Raw genomic sequence first — 17773 nt, 5'->3', positions numbered from 1 at the left:
GCTGGATCCGAGATATATGCACATTCAAGAGGAAGATGCACATTAAAGAGTCATTAGAACAAGTGATTGTCATTTGTATTTTTAGTTCAGTTATACAGCTCACAGTCTGAAATGCTGGAGAGCTAATGTTCCATTGTCGTTACACATTTAAACAGAAACAATTTGCATAATGTCTCTGCCCTTATTCAGTGTCCCCATCCATGAGGAGTATTACATTCCCACAGGTTAAATGGTGTGGATTTTTCTATTGATTTGAGCATCATAAACCACACAACAATCACATAAATTGCTCAGTGAGTTTCAGCAGATTTATACAGCTTTCCACCTTGTCTGTACCCAAGCATAAGCCATATAAGAATATAACAAGAATATAAAAATGCTTACTGTGAACGTCAGCAGGTTGTGAGCAGAAATCAGTAGCATCCCACTCGTAGTTCTCATCGACAGAGACCTTTCTCCTAGAGAGGACATAAAACAAGGCATGTTTAATGCACGCTCACACACACTCATGACTGTCTACAAATGGAAAAGTACTATGAGCCACACTTTGAGTTCTCCCAGCAAAGAATAAACTATTTCATGTTTTTTGCTTCATAGTTTGTCAGACGGAGCAGAATGCTGAAGGTGTGCTTGCAAATATTCAGAAATCTTTAATATTATCATCATTTTTTTAAACAGTTATTAAATGCTTTCCTGTAGAACAAAGAAACTCTATAATCTCCATCTCATTCTCAGTTATGAAATATATTTTGCTTTATGCAATATATCAGTGTTTGATGTTGATTTTGATTCAAATGGATTAAATTATTTTGATGTTGTTCACACTGTATTCCAAAAAATAACAACACACAAACATCATCAGATGCTCTTCTATCTTGATAGAGTTTATACAAAAATGCAGGATTAAATTCCTTTTTTTAAAAACTTCTTTTTAACTTTTTGATATGTTTTAAAGAATAACCTTGCTCTAAAGTTTGGTTTTCTAAAATTGGGTATACAGCATATTACTGTAATCTGAAAACACAATGTGCAATGTCTTTCTATAATTACATTAAATTGTATATTAGGCTAACCTTGAAAGCCTTGTATTTACCATACAGGGTTTATTCAAGTTGCAAATGTAATCCCACACATTTTGTTCTATACAACATAATTTCCGTTATTCATTATGGCTTAATACCTTTGGCTTGATTCCATTTTGTTATTTTGTATGTCCTGGGTGTTCCCCTGGGTGTCCTCTATAGTCTCAGGTGAGCTTATGAGTGTTGGAGAAAGGTTACACATGGAAAGGCGCCCATTACTGGGCTCCATGCTTCCTAGGCCACTGCTGGCATAACTGCTGTAGCTGCTGCCAGACTCTGGCACTCCATCGTAGCCTCCTGCCTCCAATTCCAGTACCTCATGAGCATCGGTGTTGGGCAGTAAGCATATAGCGGCTCCTTTCACGGCCTCCAAATAACCTCCCTCCTGTTCCATGTCCTCCTGGCATTCCCCTGGCATTGTGGCAGCACTGGGTACAAGACAGGTCTCTCTTCTTGGTTCGTAATGACAAGGCACATTAGGATTTATTGTGGGCCTTTCTGGATGGTTCATTGAAAATAGAGGGTCAGCAGCAGCAGGAGTTAAATAGGTGGCATATTTGGTATCTGCATGATCATTTGGAGGAGAGCTGGAAATCTTCCTAGGAGGAGCACTTTGAGGTTTCCAGAACAGCGAGTCTGGAGGACAAGATGATGGAGCAGAGCAGTTTTCTTGGCTAAGAGAGTCTATCCATGCATCAGGAGTCAGGAAATTGCTTTCCTTCCGTCTTCTCAAGTCTAGACTCTGACTTCGCTGCTTAGAGAGTGATATTTTAGAGCCTTGGCTCGCAGCTTTCCACATGTGTGGTTCTAAAGGTTGCGAAGAATCTGGGACCCTGAATATATCATCCACAGAAACAGGGCCACGGCAGTTCAAGCTGGTGCTCCTCCTCATATCATGATGCCGACCTCTGCGGGTCAGTGTGTGCCCTTGTACATGAGATGCAATTCGTTGGTGCAACATTGGCTTTGCAGGCCGCACATGACACATCTCAAAGTGTGGCTCATCTACACTCATCTCAACACACAAATCTTCACCAGTGGGTTTGGGGAGCACTACCTCCACATTTGAAGAGCCTGGCAACGCATCAAGAGCTGAATTAGATCTTTCAGTGTATTTATTGCTGTAGAAAGACAATGTTGAAAGGCTGCCATGACTAAGATTGTTCTGTCTCTGTGCCTCAGAACATGAATCATTTGTTTGCATATCTAGGCCTGTGGATTGTGGTGAATCATTATAGCTTTCTGGTGCTGCCCCTGCTCTTTCATGTCTCTGGTGCTCTAGGGAAAGATGTGGGAGAGTTAATCTGGCTTTCGAAAAACTGCCTGCCTCCGCAGATTGAAAGGAAGTCTGTATGGGCAAAAACGGAGAAGAATGACGATTGCTGGACTTTAAATATGAGGGAGCTGCAGCTGATGATGCGTTGAGATGGGTCCTGGATTGAATCAAAGTGGGTGGAGAAACAAGAGGATGCGTTTCCCAGTAGGAAGAAGATGATGATAAAAAGCTTGGTGAGAAACAACGGTTCTCCTTGCTGGCTAGGGAGTATCTGTGTGGCAAGGTGCTGCTCTTGTATTCCCATAAAAGCTCATTGCCACCATCCTCCCTCCTCTTTAAGTCTGACTGCTCGTGCTTTGTGGAGTTTCTTTCTAACGTGTACCACTGCAGCTCCCTCTCTAGTTCCTCCCTCTCCTGAGCCAGCTTCAGGCAGCGGTGCAGGTTCCCCCTTTCCCTCTCATGTTCCATTTGGAGCACCAGAGCGCTTGCAGTTGTAGATGGCTGACCAAGGCCAGCTCGGATATGTGGAAGCACTGGAAATACGGGAGTCATTTCTCTGTCGTGATGATGAATAGTGGCCAAACTACTGTCAGAGCACAAGCTGCTGAGTTCAGGAAAGCCATCATAACTTGACTTCTTGCAAGGCGGGAGATCAACAGAAAGCACAAATGGATGCTCTTTCCTGTCTTCCTTCTCCGAGTGCAGTGACACAGACCTTCGAACTTTAGAGTGTTGGTCATACCTTACACTTTTCTTGCTGTGAACACTCAGAGTCTCAGTGTCATACGGTGGGAGTGTGAATCGCCCATCTGGACCTCTAGAGATCATCTCAATTGAAGGAGAAATTAGAGATGTTGTTTTAGTGAGGCTGTCTCTGCTGTACTTGGACATAAGATGCTTCCTCCGATTATTATTCTCAGTGCTAAATGAAGAACAGTCTGTCTGCAAAGAAGAGGAGGTGGTGGTAGAGGAAGATGTGGGATAGTGGGAGCTGGCTGGAAGCAGGCTTTTCTTCAGCACACTGTCTGGAGTGCTGGTGCCTGAAGTCTTTCTGTGAGGGAGAGAGAGAAAAAGAGGGAAAGGGAGGGGTGACAGAAGAAAATTGTAAGAAAAACTGGAGGTGTGAGGGGAAGAGAAATAGAGGCAGAGAAAATAAGACTGAGCAAAAGTGAAAGAGGGGGCGGGAGAAATATATAGAGAGAGACCAAAACAGCAGCAGCAGCAGCAGAGGATGAGGAAGGAAACAAAGATATGCAATAGAAAATAACTGAAGTGCTGGCATTTTCAGCACACTTAAAGGAAGGCAGAGGGAAAGGTGAATGGGAGGTATTATAATGAAATGATAAAGGGGTACTTACATTGATGGGGAGCATTTATAGATGGCAGTTGGGGGCTCTGAAAGGAAGGGAGAGGGGCAAGATGGTATCTGACTCAGTAGGATACAACCACACTGACCAAGACGTAAAAACATAATCAACCGTAATAAGAGCCCATTATAGGTCCCGAGGCACCCAGGCTTGTCCAAAAAGTTAATTACACTTACATTTATCAGCCACTAATGAGAAATTACCCTAATTAGCAAGTAATGTAAATGACATCAATAACTTTTACAAGTGAATGGACGAAGGGGGTGGACAAGAGGAGCGCCAAATCCATGCAGTGGGCCATGATTTATATAATGGATTGAAAGTGCTTTCAATATTTTATTGAATAAATGATTATATTCATGATGCAGTTCATCAAAGTGAGTGTCTGCTGTGTCTCTGGAGTGAGGAGCATTTTACCATCGCTCTTCTTTCTGCAGCGCTGGTTCCTCTTGCGGTTGATGATGCAGGCGGACCCCAGCAGCAAGACCAGGGCCAACAACATGAAGCCGACCCCACCCAGGACACCGGCCAGTAACGACTCTGGGACGAACTCCAGGAGCCGGGAAGTGGACGGGTAAATCTCCATACCTGTGACATGATATAGATATATATGTATATATGCATATATATATATGTGTGTGTGTGTGTAGATGGAGAGAGAAGGATATAGATGGATAGAACTATAGGATTACCTAAATATATACTTGATTAAAGGGGAAAGCACAAACTTGAGAACAATAGCAACAACAGAATAATACTAAAACAATGAATTTACATTCTACATGATTAAAAGGTTTTTAGGTAGATTTAATCTCCAGTCTACATCCCTGATAATAATAATGTTCATCAAATCAGCAACTTAATTATTTTGCATAACTTAATCTGTCAGATGTAAAACTGAGATTATCAGCAGAGCTGTGTTAATCAACAGGATATTGTTTTGGTGCCGATGGTCCTACACCATTAGGGGTTGCAGATTTCTGTTTAATATCTCTGTACTCTAGCTAATGTAACATTCATGCCATATTCACATAATAATAAGAAAAGTGCAAATTCAATCACTAACTCTTTTGAGAAGTTATTAGTGGAGCCATTTCAATCATTCAGGCTTCTAATGGACAGCTTTCCCTGAGGCCCTGCTCTAATTTTAGTCTAACGCTGGGAACAGAGGGATGGGATAAGAAATATAGAAAGAGGGGGGAAAGAGTTAGGACAAGGAGACTGAGGAAGTAGAATGGGTTCAAACAGAAGGTGGGGAACAAATGTGAAGTGAGCAAGGTTGCTCACCAAACCTACCTGCAGTGGAGACATTGACTGATGGGCTGGGCTCGCTCAGCAAGTCCCCACGTCGAGATAGAAGTCGCAGCTCGTACACACAGTCCTGAGACCAGCATCCGCACACACACAAACACACACACACAGTGGGGAGGACAGAGGATGAAACCACACTTTGTCAACACCGGATTGTGCTTGCAATGCTAATGACGTTCATTTGAATTCATGTAGGCCTATACAGGAGAGAAAGAGGAAGGATGAAACAGACTGGAGGAGAAAAAAAAAAAGGCAACGCATGCAGATTGAAATATGACAGAAAAGTGATGACTGCCATGAAGTGTGTATAATTGAGAGTCTGAAAAAGTAAAACCACGGAAGGAAAGCTTAGATAAAAATCTCAAAGGCATTCAACAGGGAGCATGGACTGATTAGTCTCGCAGGGAGCAGCGTGTCTGGCGTGTTACCTTGTGCAGACCCGGAACCACTATCTCGCTACTGTTGGCACTGATGTCCTCGTCCAAATTAAACCACTCCCCTTGCTCGGTGCGGGATTGGAGAACAAAGCCAGTGACGGGAGGGTGCTGTGCTTCAGAAAGGGACCATTGCAGAACAACACCTGCTGAACTCCGATTAGCTGACAGCAATGCAGGGGGCTTTAGTTTATTTTTCCTTGGTGGAGGATCTGATGCAGAGAGAATGAGAAAGAGCTTCAGTCGATCAGCTTGATATGTTCTGGCGGAAAAATTAAATTACACCAGAGGAAATTGCTACAGCCACTGATGCTCAATCTTCAGAATGTGAGGGGAATAAGAGAGAGGTTGACATTAGTCTTTTGCAGTGTACCAAACAAGAAACACATAGTCATCTTTATGCAGTTTGGTAAATTCAAGACTTTTTGATAAAACATATCCATCCATCCAATTTTATCTATCTAATTCCTAACTGAAACCACTGATATAGCATGCTTACTCCTTATTTTCAGGATTATCATATTATTATAATTAACTGCTGCCATGAATGTTTAACAAAGACAAACTAACGTGATCAGGTTGTTTGTTTCCCCTGAGTCTAGCCTTTATTTTATTTTTTTTGGCTCCCAACATAAATATCTTAAAAAATAAAAATCTAAATGTTATCTTTTTACTTCCTATCCAATGGATTTCACCTTCAAATTAATTTCCATGATCTCTCAGATGTCTCACAGATATATTTTCTCCGACTGGAATGAAAAAAATGTTTCTAGCAAGGAAAAGAAAAATCTGCATTTAACAACATTTCCACAGACTGCAACAGCCACAACTCCAGCCTTCACGAGTCTGAGGCAGAGGACTAAACGGATTTTAATGTACTATCCATTCATCTATGAAGAAAAGAGTAGTGCCACTGGGTGTATAAACATTGCATTTTAATGTTGGTTTTTGCCCTAAGCTAAATTTTGATAATTTTTTGATGACACCAGAGAGCTGTAAATCACACAAAATACCTTTGAACATATGGGCCCAATGCTGGAAAAAAAAAAAAAGTTAAACATGAAAAAGAGTGACAGGCATGCTGGCAGCTCTCTCTATTTATACTGCTCTGACAGTGCTTACATGCTAAGCTTTATATATGTTTTTATCTCCGTTTAGTGTCTTAGCATTATTTAGCGCAAGCTAATGGGGATATCGCTAGTTTAAAGTAAAAACAACAACTTTATATTAGACAAAGATCACTTGAGTGAATACAAAATGTAATTTAAAAAAAAAGCTATCCAAACCTATGTGAAAAAGTAACCTATGAACAATGATCTGAAACACACCAGCAAGTCCACCTCTGAATTGTTCAAACAGACAAAACAAAGGTGAGCTAGTCAAAGTTTGGAATTAAATTCAAATGAGATGGTTTTGCATGACCTAAATCGGGCCTTTAATGCTTGAAAACCCTCTAGCGTGCCTGAATTAAAACAATTCTACAAAGAAGAGTGGGCCAAAATTGCTCCCCAGCGATAAGAAGGTTATTAGATTTAGGGCCAACTTTTTTTGGGCAGGGATAGCTCAGTAGGTAGAGTGGCTGCCCCATGATCGGAAGGTCGGGGGTTCGATTCCCCTTAACAGCTACCCTGAGGTACCCCTGAGCAAGGTACCGTCCCTACACACTGCTCCCCGGGCGCCCAATGGCTGCCCACTGCTTCACTGAGTGAATGGGTTAAATGCAGAGAGCAATTTCCCCACGGGGCTCAATAAAGTACAATAATGTACACACTTTCTTCTTCTTCTTCTTTTCCACACACAGGCACAGGTAGGTTTGCTTATTACCCCCTTAATAAATTATATCATCATTTAAAAACTGCATATATTATTCATTTAGTTGACCTTGTCTAACATTAATTTTTTTTTATTTGAAACGTGTAGCAAACATAAAAAAGAAAAATAAGAAATCGTGAAGAGAGCAAATCTCCATTTTGTGCCAAAATAAGATCATCCTTTGAAATTGCAGCTCCGTAGACAGATTTAGATAAAACCAGGGGATGATACTGACCCAAAGTCCGTGTAGTGGCGATGTCACTGAAGGGGCCAGTTCCCATTTTATTCTGAGACAGGATACTGAACTGGTAGTCGGTGGAAGGAGACAGGCCTGTCACCTGCAGCCTAGTGCCAGAGGAGGGGGGCACAGGCACAGAGAACCAGTCCTGCTTCCCATCATCATCACTTGCTGAAATCTTTTTCACCCTGCAGAGGAGGCGAGACAAAGAGAAAAGGAGTGAGAACAAAAGAGGAGCAGGGAATTCTGGGAGTGTGATTTTATGAAACATGACAGAAAAGTAGGTTTCATTAAACATTCATATTCGTCATCAGCTCCAGAATGTGTGGCAGAGACGGCACTGATGTATCCTGTGAAATTGCACAGAGAGCTTGCAACTCCAATTATAGTGATTTTCATGTTTCTACCAGAGCTGAGGTTCTACACGTCTTTTCTCTACAGAGAAAATTACCTGACCTTAAGGCTAAAAAATACCCTATTCACCTATTCAAAAACAGCAGAAGAAATATTAATACCAGTTTCAGAAAAGCAGGTTTTTTTTGTTTTTAAATGATGACTTGGACTCCATCAGTGCTACTGGTAACATTAACATGGTTAAGCTGACTTTCTCTTTTGATATTCAAGTGTACAAAGAATTCAGTGCAGAGACCTTATTTTACTGTGTTCTGCAACAAGCAAATCACTTTTATTAGGAAAATTACAAGAGCAGAGACTTGTTTCATTTTCAAGAGGAATAAAAAGCTGCCCAAAGAGCTATAACACATATGCATGATTTTTAACATTTCTTCTGCTAGACGCAACAAAGTGCAACAAGAACATGTTTTTTTTAAAAAATCATTTGTGAACATAACTGAAACGTATGGTGATTAAAGTTTCAATAGGTATAACTTTCACATTATACCCAAATATCCTTATATGCTGAACTTCTTATAGTAAGACGATCATCCTCTTGCTTTTCTCACTGTAGTATTTTCATTTAACCTGTGGTCACGGCAACACATGCTGTGACCACAGGCTATCAAAGGAAGCTGCAGCCAAGACTCGGGAGGTTGTTTATCCTTCATGGCTGATCTATTTGAGTATTTTTGAAGTCGTTTAGATTTATTTATGTGCTCCTTACTGTAGCACTGACCCAGTTCCCTCTCAAGGATTAAGACAGCTCATCTCATGTTCATCTGATGTAGCACTCTCAGGTTACAGTGTGGTCTTTGAAGAACTTTTGTGTATCTCTGTACTAGTATTCTCTGACATAAAAAATACATAGTGATCTAAATATAGTTTATTATTTATTTCTTGAAATTAATTAGAAAATATACACTTCGTGTTCATGCTAAACTTTATTTTTAACAGTGCACACATAATTCTGGTTGTTTTTGACCAAGTTCCACCAATTTAAGATTCCTTTTATTCTCTCCACCACACCACAAGCATATCTAAAACAAAATCCATTCATCTATGATTCATCAGAACAAAAGTGCTGATTCACAGGAAAAGAAAGTAGGCAGATTATCCTCTCTTTTGTCAGTAACCTTGTATTGTAGCTAGCATGGCCACTGCATTATAAAGTAATGCTCTGTAGCAGCGTTTTTTTTTATTGAAGCTGCCAACAAGTGATAACAGATAAATGAACTCCTCATTCGGGAGATCAATAGAGTGATACCACTGCTGTCGATGGCTGCCATGGTTACTGCCCGAAAAGAAAGTGGGTGGCTTTACACCCACCAAACTGAAAATGTCTGTGCTGATCCTCCATCAAAGCCTGCCTCCCAGGATATGTTGGCCTGCTTCACCCCTGGAGACATGGACAGAGAGGTAGCCGCATGGGGACTGGTTCCTGTAATGGAGGGAATGGAGAGGTGTTGAGGGAAATCGGCCAGCACTTCAACTACCTGGAGTTTAGAGGCCATCTCTCTCTGTACCACATTTATCCATCGGAGGCGGAGTGGAGGCACAGGCATCTGGCCTGTGCTGGGTGTAATAAAGGTTTACACAGGTATACAGAAAATAATTTGGGAAAGTAAAAACTAAAAATGTGCACAGCTCATGTAATCACTGTGTGGTTATGGTATTGTTAGACAGGACTCACCCAGAACAAATACGTGTGTACTGGTCTTTACTGAGGCTACACGATTAGAAGCGCTGCACTCCCACACCCCCTGGTGGTCCTTGGTCAAAGGCTGCAGCAGCAAAGAACCATCCGGTTCTACGGAGTAGGAAACGCTACGAGCCAGGCCGACCTATCAAAAACACCAAACCATTCACATGTGGAAGAAAACTCTCTGCGTTGGCATAATCAGATGTACCTATAGCATGAATGAAACATCTTATAACTTTCACAAATAGCTGGGACATATTAGGACAAACAAATTACAAATCAAACACAAGTCAAGAGTTAATTTAACTTGTGCAATTTAATATGCATTGCTGACCAGACATATTGGGAAATATATTTATTGATAAGCTTATTTATTGATTGATTGATTGATTTTGTTTGGGCTCCATTGAAAAATTGAATGTAGTCCTCTAGGTTTGAAAAGCTAATGCAGAACTGCCTTAAACCTGCAATTCTTCTAATAGCCACTGGGGGCCCTGTTTGTGAAAAGAGGTCTGATTGTACACCAATGACTGTAGAAACATCACATGATTCATTTATGATACTGTTGTTGTGTCCATTGAAGAGGTATTGTGGAGAGCCTTCAAACCCTGCAAACATGTTGCACCCCAACTCAACATGGACAATGCTGTGTATGCCGATTGTTTGATAAGTGGGCTAGAATAGCAAACAGAGCCACAACAGAGACCAGGAATGGAACAAAGGTCCAATTCACAGTGTCTGGTTTTCAAAAATTATGGCAGTAGCCAAAATGGTTAAGTGAAAACTTCAAATATCTGCTGGGTGAGTGTACTAAGGTTATACCCACATTATATACAGTCTACTGTCTATACTCCAAGTGACTGGATTTGAGATGTAATGACAAAGGATGTTAAACAGCAGATTTCTGCTAAATTTGAGTCGTAAAGTTTACAGCATGCATAGCAATTTTGTTATACAACCATCCGATTTTTGCCCTTATTTCTGTGAGTGTGGATATAAAGTCCTTTTTTTTAATTGAAAAGTAGGCAATTTCATAATAAAAAGTGGTGATAAAGTTGCTCTTTCAACTGCTGACTGGTCTCAATCTCTCGCAAGGAAAGACACTGATGCACTGATTTTGCTTCTGGCTGCACTCATCATCATTTCGTCTAGTTACTTCTTAGACTAGTCAAATGGCAGCAAGAGCATCTCTTATTTCTGTAATGCGACTTATTTTCAAGTGAACTGGAAAATCTGCGTAGGATATTATTATACAGGAGATGAGCTCAAATCCTTTAGATAACTAAGAAGATGGCATGTTAAGTGCCTACAGCACAACACATCATAGAGCTGTACAGCACTGTTTGCATCCATCCACACCTCCTTTATCCATGTTCTTAGATGAGGAGGAGGAGGATCAACTAGAAATGAATAAATTAGACCTCTGTCCTTTGGAAGCCTAAACAAAATTTTTGCCAACTGCAATCAAAACACACGCCTCCTACATGATACAGCTCCACCAGCTACTACTACCCACAAGCTAAGGTCAAGTACAGATTTATACGATGGGAGGGGTTAGGCAGTCACCCCTCAACGTGTTTTACTGGATACATTTATGTATACATCCCTAAGTGCAAGATGAGTCATCATGAGTCAAATGGATGCAGGGTGGAAGAGTGAAAAATATTGTCTTTACTCATTTAGAAAAGTACATCAGGAAAACAATAACTGGAAATGTATCTGTTTATATACACCCAGACTGCATCATATGTACTCTATGTCCTGTGCAAGCACTGACTCATGTGTCTGATTCTGATTTCTGAGTAAACAATATAAATTGAAGATCCGTGTAAGCATTTGCACTGACATGAATAAAACAGGACAGCTCGCTTTTTAAATAAACCACAGTGGGTAATTTACCTTGCTCCAGGTCACTTTAATTGTTGGGTCCACATTTCCTTGACAGGGGATAAGCAGGGTTCTACCAGCCTCCACTTTATACTGTTTCTCCGGAGTGATGCTGAATGAAGGGGGATCCTGCGAATTGCCAAAACAATATAGCTGAATTAAGGAGTCCGCAGCAATCCCAACAATGGATTTTAAGACTGGATTACTGCCGCTTTGGACAAGATTATCTTAATAACAAAAGGATTAGCCACACAATTAACTCCCCAATAGTGCCACCATTGTAGTTACTCTGAGTTGACTTCTATTAATGTCAGAGGGCTCACGTCAGAGTAAAAAGGTCAATAAAATGTCGTTTCTCTTAAAGTTTTTAATTCGCTGTGACAGATACAGTTGTGGCTAATTAAAATTATCACAATTGACAGCTCAGTCATAAGAACAGGACAGATTCGGAGGCAGATTCGATGAGCTTTTAGGTCACATCTAAACCACAAAGGCGGTATTTGTGGTGCGTGAAATGTAATCTGTCTTGCGTACATCATTACAGTGGCTTCATGTGATACACAGCATCCCTGTGGTGAGAGACCCAGGTGGCCTGGACTGCACACTAACCTGTAGAATTACACTAGTTGGTCCAGATGTGCCCATAGTGCCATAGCTGTTGTACGGAGTACACCTGTACATGCCCGCTGCATCATCGTTGACAGTTGCCATGAACAAAGAACCATCTGGTGCTAAGGTCCATCCTGGATACTGAGAGAAATGCACAATTTGTATACACCTCTCACAGTAAGAGGTTAAAAGGAACTAGCACACACAATTTTGAATAATACACCAAGTAAATGTAAAAAACATATTTTAAACAGGAAGTAGGCAGAATGCTCAAAGAGCTAAATGGCAGGAAATCCGTAACCAAGCAAGCAAAATATGCGCTTTTCAGATATGTATGAATGATTCACTGTATAGTAAGTACAGTTTTTGATATTTGTAGTCCCTGCTACACAGATTCCATCCAAATGGCACCGTTTTTGCAAGAAGAGATTTACAATAAATGTTAAAAGATGTGATTTTTGTCTGATTAGAAAAGATTTTTTATTTTTTTATTTTTCTCAGTCAGGTCAGTCAAAACACACATAACAGAAATGGCCTGCAAAGCTTTCAAGCATTTGCTTTTAAAACCGTAAATTTTCAGTCATTTTTTTGTTCCATTAAGTCACAGCTGGAAGGCTTGTGTTTAGCTTTGACTGTGCAAAAGGTTGCCACTCAGTATAATGAAGTCAAAATTGCTATCATGCCCCCCCTCCCAGAATGAGGCAGTAAGAAAGTATTACTGTGGGTATGAGAGCTTGTGACGTCCATGGTAGAATTGGAATAATTGGCAGAATAACAGCCTGACTCTAGCGCCTGTGTCCCACACTGCAGGAATCTAACGCATTTCCTGTGGTGCATCTCATCTGCTGACATGTCCACAGCTCAGACATAAAGCACTGAGGAGGGGGTCAGCTCACTGTGTAAAGATGAGGGGGGAAAGGAAGCGGGTGGCTGTTTTGCACACAAAACTAAGGGAATGATTTAATTTTAAAAGCTGCTTCCCAAGGTCTTACATTGTAAAAGAAATAAATATAGATATAAATAGATATAGGCATATATATTACACCCAGCATATATATATATAAAATAAAAATAAAAAACACCCAGCACGCCCCTGCGGGCGGTTTATCCTTCAAGCTCGGGTCCTCTACCAGAGGCCTGGGAGCTTGAGGGTCCTGCGCAGTATCTTAGCTGTTCCCAGGACTGCGCTCTTCTGGACAGAGATCTCCGATGTTGTTCCCGGGATCTGCTGGAGCCACTCGCCTAGCTTGGGAGTCACCGCACCTAGTGCTCCGATTACCACGGGGACCACCATTACCTTCACCCTCCACATACTCTCGAGCTCTTCTCTGAGCCCTTGGTATTTCTCCAGCTTCTCGTGTTCCATCTTCCTGATGTTGCTGTCATTCGGAACCGCTACATCGATCACTACGGCCGTCTTCTTCTGTTTGTCTACCACCACTATGTCCGGTTGGTTAGCCACCACCATTTTGTCCGTCTGTATCTGGAAGTCCCACAGGATCTTAGCTCGGTCATTCTCCACCACCCTTGGGGGCATCTCCCATTTTGACCTTGGGACTTCCAGGTTATACTCGGCACAGATGTTCCTGTACACTATGCCGGCCACTTGGTTATGGCGTTCCATGTATGCCTTGCCTGCTAGCATCTTGCACCCTGCTGTTATGTGCTGGATTGTCTCTGGGGCATCTTTACACAGCCTGCACCTGGGGTCTTGCCTGGTGTGATAGACCCCAGCCTCTATGGATCTTGTACTCAGAGCTTGTTCTTGTGCTGCCATGATCAGTGCCTCTGTGCTGTCTTTCAGTCCAGCTTTGTCCAGCCACTGGTAGGATTTCTGGATATCAGCCACCTCCTCTATCTGCCGGTGGTACATACCGTGCAGGGGCATGTCCTTCCATGATGGTTCCTCGTCTCCCTCCTCTTTCTTGGGTTTCTGCTGCCTGAGGTATTCACTGAGCACTCGGTCAGTTGGGGCCATCTTCCCAATGTATTCTTGGATGTTCCTTGTCTCATCCTGGACTGTGGTGCTGACACTCACCAGTCCCCAGCCCCCTTCCTTCCGCTTAGCGTACAGCCTCAGGGTGCTGGACTTAGGGTGAAACCCTCCATGCATGGTAAGGAGCTTTCTTGTCTTTATGTCAGTGGCTTCTATCTCCTCCTTTGGCCAGCCTATTACCCCAGCAGGGTACCTGATCACGGGCAGGGCGTGCGTGTTGATGGCCCGGATCTTGTTCTTACCATTCAGCTGACTCCTCAGGACTTGCCTGACCCTCTGCAGGTACTTGGTGGTTGCAGCTTTTCTAGCGGCCTCTTCATTGTTCCCATTCGCCTGCGGGATCCCCAGGTACTTGTAACTGTCCTCTATGTCTGCAATGTTGCCTTCTGGTAGTTCAATCCCCTCAGTTCTGACTACCTTCCCTCTCTTTGTTACCATCCGACTACACTTCTCCAGTCCGAACGACATTCCAATGTCATTGCTGTATAGCCTGGTAGTGTGGATCAGTGAATCGATGTCTCGTTCACTCTTGGCATACAGCTTGATGTCATCCATGTACAGGAGGTGGCTGACAACTGCTCCGTTCCGTAGTCGGTATCCGTAGCCAGTCTTGTTAATGATCTCACTGAGGGGGTTCAGGCCTATGCAGAACAGCAGTGGGGACAGAGCATCTCCTTGGTAGATCCCGCACTTGATGGTGACTTGTGCTATGGGCTTGGAGTTGGCCTCTAGTGTTGTACACCACATCCCCATTGAGTTCCTGATGAAGGCTCTTAGGGTCCCATTGATCTTGTACAATTCTAGGCATTCCAGTATCCAGCTGTGGGGCATTGAGTCATAGGCCTTCTTGTAATCAATCCAGGCAGTGCACAGGTTGGTCAGTCTGGTCTTGCAGTCTCGGCTGACTGTTCTGTCTACCAGTAGCTGGTGTTTTGCGCCTCTGGTATTCTTGCCAATTCCTTTCTGTGTCTCACTCATGTATTGACCCATGTGCCTGTTGATCTTAGCCGATATGATGCCTGACAGGAGCTTCCATGTAGTACTGAGGCAGGTTATTGGTCGGTAGTTGGAGGGGACCGGTCCTTTCTTGGGGTCCTTGGGGATCAGGACCGTCCGACCTTCAGTTAGCCATTCCGGGTGTCTCTCGTTAACTAGCAGCTGATTCATTTGTGCTGCCAGACGCTCGTGGAGTGCAGTCAGCTTCTTTAGCCAGTAGGCGTGAACCATGTCGGGCCCTGGTGCTGTCCAACTCTTCATACTGGAGACCCTTTCTTGGATATCTGCCACTGTGATGGTTACTGGACCCTGTTCAGGGAGGTCGCTGTGGTCTGCCCTCAGATCCACTAGCCACTGAGCATTGCCGTTATGGGTTACGTCCTTCTCCCATATGCTCTTCCAGTATTGCTCCGTCTCCAGCCTTGGTGGTGCTGTTCTCTTATTGTTCCCTTGCCACTGAGAGTACACCTTTGCTGGTTCTGTTGAGAACAGCTGGTTTATTCTCCTGCCTTCTATCTCTCTGGTGTACCTCCTCAAGCGGCTGGCCAAGGCTGTGAGTCTTTGCTTGGCAGTTTCCAAGGCCTCAGGTATGGACAGCTTGCTGTATTTTTTATGCACCTTCTTTGTCGCACCTTTCTGCAACTCCGTTAGTTGGCTAACCTCCCTCCGTGCTACTTTGATCTTACTTTGATCCATGGAGGGTACTGCCCCTTGTGGCTGTTCTACTTATAGCCAAGCATCTCACTGATCACTGCTGCCGTATTGTAGATCAGCTTGTTAGTGTTGGTAATCGTGGTTGTAGGTATTGTCCGTAGTGCTGCATTAACATCATCTAGCAGACCTTCTGAGGGTACTTCACGTAATCTTGGTAACCGGCTACGGGGGATCCAGGTTTCAAGCTTGGCCATGATCCTATTTTTCAGGTCAGTTCCTCTCGCACTCAACGATCCTTCTCCTATCGCACTTGGGGCTATGTACCCAATCTCGGGTGGGGGTGATGATATCTCCCCCCTGACCGGGCGTCCTGATTCCCCCTTGCCGTAGCATTTGTGTTGTACCTCGTCAATCTCTAGCTGTGAGAGCAGTCCCTTCTTTCGAATGTTGGAACACTTTTCGCCGTCATTGTGGATGTTGGGTATCGAAGAATCCATAGGTCCCTCATCCTATTCATGTAGCCCCTTCCGCCGGGGTTACTTGCGTAGTAGCATTCCAACAACGCCCTGTTTTCGTCTCTTGCCCACCGATGCCTTCTTGTTCCAGTAGCCCACTTTTCGTCAGGGTACCCTGGTTCCTCAACACCTGACGCGGACCTTGTTGATCCGGGCGGCGTCCGAGCCGGCATGCCTTCATATTTATCTGTCTCGCTCATGTCTGCGGTAGGCTTGCTTAGCATAAGGGGTCTAGCCTTAGGACCCTTACTGGATACAGACGCCCCAGGCAGGAATCGAACTTGCGATCCTCTGTATTGTTCGATACATATGCGTACCGAACCGAAAGCACTGTATCGAACGGTTCAATATCGATACGAGTATTGTTGCACCACCTCATATATATATATATGTATGTATGTATGTATGTATGTATGTATGTATGTATGTATGTATGTATGTATGTATGTATGTATGTATATATATATATATATATATATATATATATATATGTGTATGTATGTATGTATGTATGTATGTATGTATGTATGTATATATATATATATATATATATATATATATATATATATATATATATATATATATATATATATGTGTATGTATGTATGTATGTATGTATGTATGTATGTATGTATGTGTGTGTGTGTGTGTGTGTGTGTGTGCGCAACTATTTTTTTTTTTAAAGAAAGGACAAAGCTACTCCCCTCCCCCATCTGTAATGGTTCCTACACCCATTTATCCAATGAGATGAAATGAGCAGTAGATTGAAGTGAAAGCAGAAGAATAATAGAAAAAGATGGGAGTACACGGGGCAGTAAGGAATGCCTTAAGGATGGCTTTCATAGCTTTTAAGACTGAAAAAAGTCTGCCACTCTATTAAAATGTATGTGATTGCATGGCCTTAGACCTAGGAAACAGAACATATTTTGATGCGTCAGCACAGGAAATGTGAATTTATAATGTTTAAATAACTACATAAATAGTAAATAAATATAGTAAATGCTCAAAGCTATCGAGTCATAAAGCTCACAGCAATGTTGGACAAATTGTGCATTCTGTACTAATAGAAAACAGCCAGTGATTCCTTGTGAGTATCATAAATCAATAGTCTAGTGTTGGGTGCACAGAACAGGGGATAGCATTTTTTTAAGGACACAGCAAAGGCTGATTATTAAGGAAAATGTGCGGTTATGTGGAAATTATTATTCTTATTACCAAAGACAGGTCGACTGGTTCTCCGTCCTTCATCCAATCCACACGGAGCAGCGGGGGCTGAGCTACCATTGGGCAGGAAACCACACCATCCATACCTGTGGGGAGGTATGTTTCCTGGGGCATTTTTAGTGCCTGGGCTGGGTCTGAGAACAGTTATATAGATAAAACATTATTTATTTTTGTAATAGTTAAGCATTCAAATACTTTACTGTGTCAACACTGAGGAAAACTGCACATACCACTGCAGAGGAACTGTGCCATGATCCATAACTTATTTTGAAAAACA

The 17773-nt window shown here is 42.5% G+C and overlaps 1 protein-coding gene across 1 annotated transcript in view; it reads right to left on the bottom strand.

The window, feature by feature from the left end:
- Positions 1 to 17773, bottom strand: part of igsf9a (immunoglobulin superfamily, member 9a) — a 75061-nt gene that overhangs the window by 9421 nt on the left and 47867 nt on the right. The window contains exons 10-21 of the mRNA XM_086300238.1: positions 17488 to 17630; positions 12112 to 12252; positions 11515 to 11631; positions 9607 to 9757; positions 9243 to 9354; positions 7518 to 7708; positions 5465 to 5682; positions 5022 to 5106; positions 4143 to 4313; positions 3717 to 3753; positions 1181 to 3409; positions 385 to 458 (exon numbers count right to left, since the gene is read on the bottom strand). Coding sequence (XP_086156364.1) covers positions 385 to 458; positions 1181 to 3409; positions 3717 to 3753; positions 4143 to 4313; positions 5022 to 5106; positions 5465 to 5682; positions 7518 to 7708; positions 9243 to 9354; positions 9607 to 9757; positions 11515 to 11631; positions 12112 to 12252; positions 17488 to 17630 — 3669 coding nt within the window. The remainder of the gene's footprint in view (positions 1 to 384; positions 459 to 1180; positions 3410 to 3716; positions 3754 to 4142; positions 4314 to 5021; positions 5107 to 5464; positions 5683 to 7517; positions 7709 to 9242; positions 9355 to 9606; positions 9758 to 11514; positions 11632 to 12111; positions 12253 to 17487; positions 17631 to 17773) is intronic.

This window comes from Aulonocara sp. 'chitande type north' Nkhata Bay, linkage group LG7 (assembly GCF_057382095.1).
Source record: "Aulonocara sp. 'chitande type north' Nkhata Bay isolate Kocher_YH1m ecotype deep benthic linkage group LG7, A_spYH_male_GT1.1, whole genome shotgun sequence".
In the NCBI taxonomy this organism is placed as follows: Eukaryota; Metazoa; Chordata; class Actinopteri; order Cichliformes; family Cichlidae; genus Aulonocara; species Aulonocara sp. 'chitande type north' Nkhata Bay.
Note: the sequence above shows the minus strand (reverse complement) of the source record. Positions and strands in the feature narration are given on the sequence as shown.